Raw genomic sequence first — 12030 nt, forward strand, 5'->3', positions numbered from 1 at the left:
TGGGACTGTGTTGGTGGAGGGTGAAACAGCTCTAGTTGTCTTTCTCCTCTTCGTCCTCTTCCACGTCCTCTGCCACGTCCTCTGCCACATCCTCTACCATGCCCCTGTGCAGTTCTGACAGATGTGTCCCTGCTATTCGTACTTTGACGGAGTAGGTGTTCAGTTGCAGTGATAGTGCCCCGATTATTAACTGCACCAATCTCTGGTGGAGAAAATCCTGACTTGGTACTTGCCGATGAAGCACTGCTACTAGATGTTGGAATGGTGTCTGCAGGTGTGCTGACAGGTGTAGGATCAGAGATGGTATGTGCATTGTCTAGTGTACTAGCAGGTGCCGAAGCAGAGATGTCAGGTGTAGGAGAATTAACAGATCCAAGGCTTGCTTCGTTGCTGGAAAGAGGATCTGTACCCTCTGTGGTGATCAGAGGAATTGTGTTAGAATTCCCAAAGGTAGTGTTTTGAGTTCTGTCAATCTGTGGGGCCTTAGCGATGACAGAATTCCACCAGTTATTTACCCCTGAGTTGAGCTCAGTGTGGGACTTCAGTCTGTCAGTAGTGTCACCATCAGCTGAGCAGCTTATGTCATTTGATGTAGGATTGCACTGGCCTTCTACAGTAGCTTGAAGGTTATCTGATGATTTGAGGAGCTCATGAAGTGCTTCCCTGTGATGGATTTTCTTAGCTGCGACTTTACAACACAGCCCATAAGGGCAGTCTTGATCTGTGGACAAGAGTCCCTGAGGTACTTGTGAACCTTCCTCCTGTAGCACCAGGTTTGTATCCACATATACCACAGGATTATGGATATCCTTCAATTTTCTGAGATTTTCAACCTGGTTGCAACAAAATTCTTCATCTAGAATGCAATCTGTGTGACAGATTTGCAGTGGTATCACCCTTTGTATACTGTTTTAGCCAAAATCTACCTGGAACAATTAAAGACCATTACCAGCAATACTGTTCCCCAACATTTCATTTGGATGTGGTATGTTGATGACATCTTAGTCATTGTACATAGCCACTTCAACATATAACATTTCAAAGAACAGGTGAACCAGGAAGAGCCTTGAGCCTGGTTTAGTTATATATCAAATGCAACCAGTTCATTAAGATTGAATGAACATTGATAATTTTCACTATACAGTGGAACCTCAGTTGTCGGATTTTTAATAAATTCCAGATGTCGATTTGACAGTCAAAATTGATGACAACCAAAGTAATGTTTCCTATAAAGAATAATGTAAATAGAATTAATCCATTCCAGACCCCCAAATGACAATATAATATGTAATTTATTAATAATATACTGCTACTGTACTTAAAACAGTGTTTAAAGTTATATAGCACAGGGAAACTGTAAAAATGAATACTAAATGAAAATTTAGCTGAAAACTGTATAGTAAGTGAAAATTTAACTACCTCTTACCTGTCAGAAGAGAGCTAATGGGATACTGGAAGCAGGAGGTGGAGGCGAGGAGGGGGCATGTTACTGCTTGGAAGGAGAGTCACCTTCTGTTAATGTGTCTTGGCAACTGTCCTTCTGGTGTTGTTTCTCTTTGTCTCTTCTCATCACTAACACCTTGTTCTGGCTCACTGGCTTCTTTTGTCTCACCAGAAACCTGTCCAGTGAGGTTTGTTTCAGGCTCTATTTTAACACTTGTCTAAATTGAGACATTACACTGTCATTGTACATGTTTGAGAGACGGATAGCCACTGCTTTGTCTGGATGCTATTTTTCAGCAAACTCCTTCACTTCACATCATTTATCACACATTTCCTTGACAAGTGCAGTGGGCACATCATTCCTTCTCTCCTTTTCCTCTGATGACAGCTTCTCCACTGCAGTCTGTTGTTGCTCCTTCTGAAGGTCTAGAAGTTCTTCTGTGGTGAGTTCAGTTCTGTACTCCTCCACATCAACTTTAGTCACCTCTAGGCCCAAAGTCTTCCCCAGGGACACAATATCCTCTTCCGGCTCAGGCTCATCTTCAAAGCCTTCAAAATCCCTGGCTGCTACTAAGTCAGGACACAATTTCTTCAATGCTGACTGCATGATCCTGGAAGACACATTTCCCCAGGCTTTGTCTCTAAACCTCAAGCAGGTGAGGATATTGAAATGATCTTTCCAGAACTCCATGAGGGTTAAATTTGTTTCTGAAGTGACTTGAAAGCATCTTTCAAAAAGTGCTTTGATGTAGAGTTTCTTGAAGTTAGAAATGACATATTGGTCCATGGGCTGGATGAGAGGAGTGGTGTTAGGAGGCAAGAACTTCACAGTTATAAAACTGAACTCCTCCAACAACTTGTTTTCCAAGCTTGGAGGGTGATCAGAAGCATTATGTCCGTAAGTAAAAGGACCCTGAGTAGCAATTTTTTTTGATAGTGGGAGTAAGGACCTCATGAACCCACTTAATAAAAAAGTTTCTTGTTGCCCAAATTTTCGTGTTGGCCCTCCACATTACAGCCAATTGGTTTTTATAACATTGTTCTGAAAAACCTGTGGATTTTTGAGATGAAAAACAAGTAAGTGCTTCAATTTTAAATCCCCACTTGCATTACCACACAATAACAGAGTGAACCTGTCTTTCATTGGCTTGTGTCCTGACATTGACTTTTCCTATTCAGTTTTGTAGGTTCTCTTGGGCATTTTCTTCCAGAAGAGGCCTGTCTCGTCACACTTAAACATTTGTTGGGGGATAAACCCCTCAGCCTCTACATACTCTTGGAATTCAGTAGCATAATTTTCAACAGCCACTTTGTCAGCACTGGAAGCCTCCCCATGCCTATCCACACTATGAGTGGCATTTCTTTTCTTAAAATTATCAAACCAGCCCCTGCTAGCCTTGAAGGATTGAGTTTCAGCACTTGTCCTTGGGTTTTCTTTCAGGAGGTCATCATGCAACTGCTTCACTTTTTCACACACAATATCATCTGAAATACTGTTACCGTGTAATTGTTTTTGTTTATCCAAACAACAAGAGTTTTTCAACCTCCTCAGTAATTTGTGGCCTTTGCTTTGATATCATTTTCACGCCTTTTGCAAGGTCAGCTGCTTTAATTTTTCCCTTTGACCCAGTATCATGCTGATGTTAGATGCTGGTTTACCAGAAAGTTTTGCTATATCAACTATGTGGAGCCTATCTTCTTCATACTTTCTAATAATTTCTTTTTTAACCCTTTGAGGGTCCGTGCTGTAGATCTACGGCTATATGTTGAGGGTCCAAACCGTAGATCCACGCCATGAGCTCGGCTCACTCTGATAAGCTGTGAGCAGTAAATTTGGGCCTAGATATGAGAGAATACATCTATGTGGTATGTGTGCACCACATAAGAGAAATCCTGCAGCACACAGTGCATAATGAGAAAAAACTGAGATCGTAATTTTCGATTAAGACAGCGACTTTGCAGTGTTTTTCGTATGTTTTTTATAGTTATATTTGCGATTTCTTGGTCTCATTTAATAGAATGGAAGATATATTACAGAAATAGAGATGATTTTGATTGGTTTTAGTAATGGAAATGGGTTGAAACTGAGCTCGAAATAGCAGAAATGTTAAATTTTTGCCGATGTTCAAGAGTAAACAAATGATCCCACACATCTAATACACGCCAGCTGGTGTATACTTATGTGTACCTGTGCTTATTAAATAAACTTATACACTGTTGGCATGCAGGTACACATTAAAATCACTAAGAGTGTCTTATTAGTCTTAAGGAAGCCATGTTAATAATGATAATACGCAAAAATAGTCACTCTGAGGCACATTAAATGTCGTATATAAACCTTTTCATTAATCCATCTATGATATTTTCTTTCAAAATTGTATAATAAGCATGCTATGTTACATATAAACATGATAAATACATGCCACAGTAGAATAAATTAACATAGATACGAGATGTATGTATGTATGAACCAAAACCAAACGCGTTTGTCTGCTTGTTTACATAACTCTGCATATCTCTCCTCTCTCATTTACTCATTCTTTCTCTTTCATTTATTTGTTTTACCTTGTTTATTCACCTGTCACCTGGCATTAAGATTACAAATATTTTAAGGTAAGTAATGAATGTACTGTATATGCATTTTATCGCTCTGGGGTTCTTTAAATGTTGTAGTATATTATGTGTGAGTGGGGTGGCCTGGTTGGCAACCATACCTCACACACCTGACTTCTTACAATAAATACTACTCACCTGTCACCCTACATTAAGACTACAAATATTTTAAGGTAAGTAATGACTGTACTGTGTGTGTATTTTACTTTTTATTTTTTAATGCCTAGTTGTATTGCTAACTTAATATATGTTAGTGTAAACTTGTTATATGGCAGTTATATGCATTTATAAATGGAAAAAATGACATTCTGCTTTTCGGCGATGTGTGCTTTGCGGTGGTAGCCTGGGACCTTATCTACCATATAAGTGGGGCCCTGCTGTATTGACTCAGATGCATGCTGTCAACTCATTGTTCAGTACACAGTCTGTGAGCATGTGGCCCGAGCTGCTTTGTCCTGTTCGCGTTGTCCATCGACAACCAAGAGCATGTACAAAAACCAGGACATTTTTTTCTCGAATTCCTCACCCGAAAATTGATTTGTTTAACAAGTAATGCAATCGACAGACAAGGTTCCACTGTACAGTGGACCCCCGAGTTTCGCGATTAATCCGTTCCAGAGAGCCTGCAGAAAGTTGAAATTCATGAAACTTGAAACCATTTTCCCCATAAGAAATAATGGAAATAAAATTAATCCGTTCCAGACACCAAAAAAATATTAAAATAAAATATTTTTTCAAATTAAATAAAGATTTATATAATGAAATCAATGAGAAATAAAGTACATACATATAAAAAATAATAATAACATTACACTTACCTTTACTGAAGACTTCTGGGTGGATGGAAGCCGGGAGGAGGGGATAGGAGAAAGGTGTACACTATTGTTTGGAAGGAGAATCTCCTTCCATTAGGACTTTATGTAGCAAGTCCTTATCTGGGGTTACTTCCCTTCTTCTTTTAATGCCACTGGGAACAACTTGAGAGTCACTGAACCCCTGTCACGCAAAATATCTGTCCAGAGAGGTCTTTTTCTGGCGCTTCTTTAAGATTTCCCTGAAGTGGGACACAACACTGTCATTGTACATGTTGCAGATATGGCTTGTTTCAGCTTGGTCAGGGTGATACTTTTCAACAAAACTTTGCAACTCATTCCACATTCCACACGTCCTTAATCACTGAAGAAGGAACCTCCTTCACTCTCTTTTCCTCCTCCTCTGAAGCAAGTTCCTTGGCTGTGGTCTGATGCTGTTCCAGTTGAAGCTATTGCAGTTCGTCCATGGTTAGCTCTTCCCTGTGGTCCTCCACCAACTCTTCCACATCCCCGTCACTCACCTCCAACCCCATGGACTTGCCCAATGCCACAACACCTTCCATAACAGGCAGAGGGTCGACAGGGTCAGGGTCTGCCTCAGACCCTTCAAAATCCCTCTGGATCGTGTTCCTCATTTTATTTACCAAAGGGCTTGCACTAGCTTTCCTTGGGTCCGTGATGACTATTTAGCAGTTGCAGGCACAAAAAACAATGGATTATTATGAATTGTATTGTATGAACCCACGGGGTGATGGCCACGTGTTGGTAAACACTGGCACACTGAGCGTGAATGGCGTAGGAGACTGGCTTGGTGTGCATGGTGATGGGCAGACGGGTACCGGACGGTCGCCAAAACATAAGTCTAATCATGAAACTCGAGGCCAAATTTTGCCAAAAAAACTTGCCGAGGGTCAAATTTCACGAAACTCGATGCTGCCGAAACTCGAGGGTCCACTGTACTTACGTTATAACCAAAATTTAATTTTGTTTTGGTGTTAACTATTACTTGTGTTATACTATATTATAAAATGTTAAAATGTCTACCATTGCATTCAAATAATCTAATGCAATAAGACATTGTCCTGAAGTTTGAAACTTGTTTTAAGGGTGCCTGAAATGCTTTGCGTAATCTGTATACAGTGGAACCTCCACTAACGAGTTTAATCCATTCCATGACCTTGCTCGCATCTGGATTTGCTCTTTTGCAGAGTCAGTTTTCCTCATTTAAATTAATTGAAATGGAATTAACTCGTTCCAGTGGAATTCCAGGCACTATAAAATATTTCAATAATTTCCCTAATATCAACTCTACAGCTTATTTATCTATCACAATTCATCTAATATGACATAATAAACACTGTAAATAACATAGAAACTTGTTATATACTCTAGAATGAATAAAATATGTCATTATGTGACAAGTTGAGGAGGCCATAACCGCTCCAACATTGTTGTGGTAAACACTGCCATCTAGTGACAGCCTTTTGAAGCTGTCTATTATTATAACTATCATATAGTACATTATTATTATACATGCATTATTATTATACATGCATTATTATTATACATGTACGTATTATTATACATGTACGTATTATTATTATACATGTACAGTATTATTATGCATGTAATATTATTATATGTATTATTATTATTATTATTATTATTATTATTATTATTATTTTATTATACTATTATTATGCATATTATTATTATTATTATTATTATTATTTTATTATACTATTATTATTATGCATATTATTATTATTATGCATATTATTATTATTATTATTGCTGCTGCTGCTGCTGCTGATGATGATGATGATGATGATGATGATGATGATGATGATGATGATGATGATGATGATGATGATGATGATGATGATGATGATGATGATGATGATGATGATGATGATGATGATGATGATGATGATGATGATGATGATGATGATGATGATGATGATGATGATGATGATGATGATGATGATGATGATGATGATGATGATGATGATGATGATGATGATGATGATGATGATGATGATGATGATGATGATGATGATGATGATGATGATGATGATGATGATGATGATGATGATGATGATGATGATGATGATGATGATGATGATGATGATGATGATGATGATTATTTCGAATTTTAATTCATACAAAAAATAAAAGATTTATTGTTATGCAGACTACTGCATTATTGTAATGTATAAATGATGTCAATCCATTGATGACTGCATATTTGAATGGAGTACTTCTCGTCATGAAACCATTCAAAATCACGTCTATTTCTGTACTATATATTCCATTCTATCAAATGAGACCAAAAAATGAGAATACAGTCATAAAAACCATACGAAAATACCGCTAAGGGGCGGCTAATTGCTGAGAAGTGAACCTCAAATATCGAACTTTCTTCGGTCCAGAAGGCTGTTCGAGTGCCTTTACCGAATTAATTTATTCCCATCAGGAATAATGTAAATTAGATTAGTCCATTTCAGACCCTCAAAAATACACTTATAAAAGCACTTACAAAAATACATTTACATAATTGGTCGTGTTGGGAGCAGTTCGATTTTTGAGGTTCCACTGTATTTATAGTTCGATTTCTTTCATTTTTGGTGTACGTTAAGAAGCATCTTTTCATCATACATTGCCCAAGTTTCAATAAGATAGCCCAACAAACAAATGAGATCCAATTCTGTAGATCAAGAGCAAGAGCCCCTCACCAGCGTCAAGGAATCTTCTTTGAGGCCTGCTTTCTTATGGAAATTTCGCTTGCGTATGGAAGCAAAAAATCGACTGATCGACTGCTCATATTTGGAAAAACTCAAGTGTGGATGCACTCGCGAGTGGAGATTCCACTGTAATAGTAACCCATTTTTATAACAGTTTATATTGTATTTACTAGAGATAAACATTTCCATTTTGCTTTGATTACAGTTCTATCTCCAAGATACCAAGAGCAGCAATGGCACTTTCGTTAATAACCAGCGCCTCAGCAAAGGCTCTGAAGAGTCAGCACCGAGAGAGGTCTGTTCGGGGGATATTGTACAGTTTGGTGTTGATGTCATGGAGAACTCAAAAAAAGGTAGGACACAATTTGATGTCATGCAGAAATGAAAAGAAGGAGACCTATTGGTGCAAGACAAAACAAAGAAATAAGACAGGAAATATGTTGGCATTTGAGAATACAGTATTTAAAATTTAGGGCTTGCTTCAAGTATTTTACTCTGGTAGATTAATCTCATTCTTGTTGAGTTATTGTATGTATTATTCTCTTTTTGTTGGTAGCATAATATATATAAATTGCATATTGGACCTTGTATTTAATTTCTTTCCAGTGACACATGGCTGTATAGTTGCAACTTTGAAGTTATATATGCCTGATGGCCAAGAAGCAAAAGCCAGGTAACATACCACCTTAATATGTGTCCAACAGTACTGAAGTTTGGAAGTTGTGTACCTTCTAGCACTTGATTGAAATTTTGTAAATTTGTGGCACCTTGATGAAGTCATATTCTCCCCTTTGTCTAATAGCATTTCTTGCTTGATTTTTGGTAAGTTGAGTCGTTGGCATCAAATAGAATACAGAAGAGTAAAAATAAATGCAAATATAAATAGTTCAGTACAGTATTTTGTATTGCCACACTTTTAAAGTTTATTATTTTTTGTTTTAAAAGAAAGGTTCTTTGTTATTGCACTAATCCTCCACAATGAATGAACAACCTTGTTTTTGCAGCCCATCAACAGCAGTAGGTGGGGCAGTGACAAGTGTGACTGCTCAGGAATTATATCAGCTACGGACGTACCTGCAGGAAGCTCAGCATCGTGAACAACAAATTGAAACCAAATTGGCTACTTTACAACGTCTGGTTTCATCTACTCAGGTGAGAGAATTTTAGAAACAATATGAGTCACACCACTAGTGCTAAGGCAGGATTGTAATGTATACTATATCTGGCATGATACCAAGTGGCTTACTGTTCTTGGTGTCGTGCCAGAATGGCAGGAATTTTGAGCGAGGACTTTGAGTAGACGAATTTATTCTACCTCTAACACTATGAGTTTGTTTAATCATTAGTTACAAATATGAAAGATGGGCTCTTGGAGCTCATTTGTTTCAATAATATTTGGAAGTGGGAGCTGACCATCTGACTTGGCAAATTCCTGAATTGGGTTGCTTGAGATCCTCATGAATTTAGAATTTGCAATTCCCTACCATTTATTTTTTTACACCTTATTGGCCATTTCTCAATAAGATAGGCATCTTCAAACAAACACATTCACCATTATTCGTTCAGTTGCTGTTTAGCCGGAAGTGTGCTAAAATCACAGTTCAGATGTTTCTCTGTACTGCAACATTCCCACCTTACCCTTGGAGTGCAGGCACTTCCCTCAAGTCCACCTAACTGGATTCCCTGAATCCTTGCATAAATGGTACCTTGTTTATGTATTGTGTCCAAATTTTTCAAGTATTGATAGTATTGGTAGATTTGATATTGGTCTGTAGCTGCTTGTCAGAAGGATCTCCACCTTTCTGAATTGGAATTACAATAGCTATTTTGTGAATGTTTTTAATATTATGGAGTCTGCAGTGATTGGTGATAAGTACGAAGAATTAGGACAGTTGCCAGTAAGAAAGTTATTTGCCGTTTCACTGTCTCTCACATAAATCCACGTTATTGATGCCAGTGTTACTTGTAAATCTATGTTTTAAATAAAATGCCCTAAAGTATGCTGTGAGCAGTAAATTTTTGCCTAGACATGATAAAATAAGTCTGTGTGGTGAGTGTGCATAGTATAAAAAAAATCCTGCCTCATGCAGTGAAGGATAGGAAAATAAATTCTCTTACCTTGTTTTTGGTTTAACCCCTTGACTGTCACAACCCCCAATCCTGAGGTGTCTCCTGGTGTTGCAAAATTTCCCCCCAAAAAAAAAAAACTTTTTCTTATGAAATGATAGAGAATCTTTTCCCAATTGTAATGTCACCAAAGAGACGAAATTTTATGGAAAACTGACGGAATTATACTCTTGCGAAGTTAGCGACCTTGGCGATATTTACAAATCGGCGATTTCGCCCACTTTGAGCCTTACTTTCTGCTAATTCCATTGTTCCAGTCGACCAGACTCATAGCTATTTCTTTAGAACTCCATTTTTTCTATTGAGTACAAGAAACTGCCCATTTACTGATTTCAACTACCCAATAACGTGGTCAGAAATTTGCAATTTGGCCAATTTCACGAAAATTAAAAATATGACAATTTCAAAATAAGGTCTAGAATGAACAATGCAGACATTCCTGGCTCTAAAATAACATTTTCTTTGTTCATCAGTCACGTCTCCAGGCCCCTCTGATATTACTCTTGCTTTCTATTTTGAATTTTTATTCAAACAAAAAATAGAAGATTTACTGTTATGCAGTATTACAACCCAGGATTCCAAATGGCCTGTTATCCCGGGTGCAATGGGAGCAAAATAAACACAGCAGAAAAAGTTTAGACTTATTATCCTTCACCAATTTAGAACAGCAATATGTACACTATGTACAGTGATAAGTATAGTGCACTCCACGGTAAGCAAGGCAGAAATAGAAGCCACAAGATAGCAGACCGTTCTTCAACCAGCTCTAGAATGGGAATGACAAGGGCAGACAGGAGAGTGGTACCCACATAACCTCTGCGATTGCCAAAACCATCTTCTTATTGGCTAGAACCTGGTCACTAGTTGAACGACGGGGCCCCATCATCAACTCTTAGCAACCTGGTTCGCTGGTTGGGGGAGATAGCCTGTAAATGAGGGTGTGTACATGCGCCGAATAAAGGTTATGTACTCTTTGCATGCCACACCCCCACCCCGAGAAGGCTCAGGATTAGGGTGCCACCTCCCAGTGGTAACAGTGCCGCCATGGCACAAAATAATGGGACCGCCTTTCCTCTCCACCATCCAACTCTTAGATAGAGCTCAGCTTTTCTCTTGACAAAAAGCCAAATCCTAAACTCAAAGTGAGACAGCAGTCAGTCAGGCTAGCATAGGTCCAAGATACAGGCGGACGGTAGCCCGCATCCCCTCACTAAAAAAAAAAACCCACACCAGGGGATAAAAAAAAAAAAAGCGTGAAAAGGGGTTACCACAAATAATATAACATCCTAACCTAAATAAATAAAAATATTAGACTCTAGATAAAGAGTCCGCCAACACATTTTCTTTGCCGGCAATATATTTTATGGAAATATTATAGGGCTGCAGCCTTAGCGTCCAGCGCATGAGCCTTGTGTTGTGGTTCTTCATGGCTTGGAGATACACTAGAGGATTGTGATCACTGTAGACTGTGACCACCTGCGATGTCTGGCCCACATAAACATCGAAATGCTCCAAAGCCAGTACCAGCGCGAGGGCTTCTTTTTCAATGGTAGAGTAAGCCCTCTGATGTGGCTGGAACTTGGCTGAAAAGTATGCTACAGGCTGCAACTCCTCATTCTCGATTTGTAATAGTACTGCCCCAACCCCAGACTTACAAGCATCAACCTGTAATGAAAAAGGTTTGGAGAAGTCTGGAGACAAAAGAATGGGTGCAGTACACAATAATCTTTTTGCTTTATTAAAAGCAGTGTTACAATCTGAGGTCCAATTAAAGGGAACTTTGTGACTGGTAAGAGAGGTAAGAGGGGCTACAATATCTGAGAAATTCTTACAGAATCTTCTGTAAAATCCTATCATGCCTAGGAAACGTTGAAGAGATTTCCTATCATGAGGAATTGGATAATCTTTAATAGCAAGAACTTTAGCAAGTTTAGATGCAACTTTACCACTACCTACTTCATGGCCTAGAAAAGTGACAGTGGCCTGGCCAAAGGAAGATTTAGATAAATTAACTTTTAAATGAGAACTCTGAAAGGTCTCAAAAAGAGCCTTAAGTCTAAGTAGGTGTTGATCCCAAGTATCAGACACCACAACAATATCATCTAGGTACGCTGCCGTGCCTTCAAGTCCTTTAACCCTTTGACTGTTTTGGTCGTATATATACGTCTTACAAGCCAGTGTTTCAGACGTATGTATACTCAATAATTCTAGCGGCTTCAAATCAAGCGGAAGAAAGCTGGTTGGCCCACATGTGAGAGAATGGGTCTGTGTGGTCAGTGTGCATCACATAA

General features: G+C 38.5%; 1 protein-coding gene across 4 annotated transcripts in view; it reads left to right on the forward strand.

Moving 5' to 3' along the window:
• The window catches only part of Slmap (Sarcolemma associated protein), a 575111-nt gene that overhangs the window by 365910 nt on the left and 197171 nt on the right, over positions 1 to 12030 (forward strand). For all 4 annotated transcript variants that reach the window (XR_008406974.2, XM_070086557.1, XM_070086559.1 and 1 more), the window contains 3 exons: positions 7818 to 7965; positions 8219 to 8285; positions 8617 to 8764. Coding sequence is in view for 3 of the 4 variants with exons in the window: in XM_070086557.1 (XP_069942658.1) it covers positions 7818 to 7965; positions 8219 to 8285; positions 8617 to 8764 (363 nt within the window). In the remaining variant the exon portion in view is untranslated. The remainder of the gene's footprint in view (positions 1 to 7817; positions 7966 to 8218; positions 8286 to 8616; positions 8765 to 12030) is intronic.

This window comes from Cherax quadricarinatus, chromosome 19 (assembly GCF_038502225.1).
Source record: "Cherax quadricarinatus isolate ZL_2023a chromosome 19, ASM3850222v1, whole genome shotgun sequence".
NCBI classification, from domain to species: Eukaryota; Metazoa; Arthropoda; class Malacostraca; order Decapoda; family Parastacidae; genus Cherax; species Cherax quadricarinatus.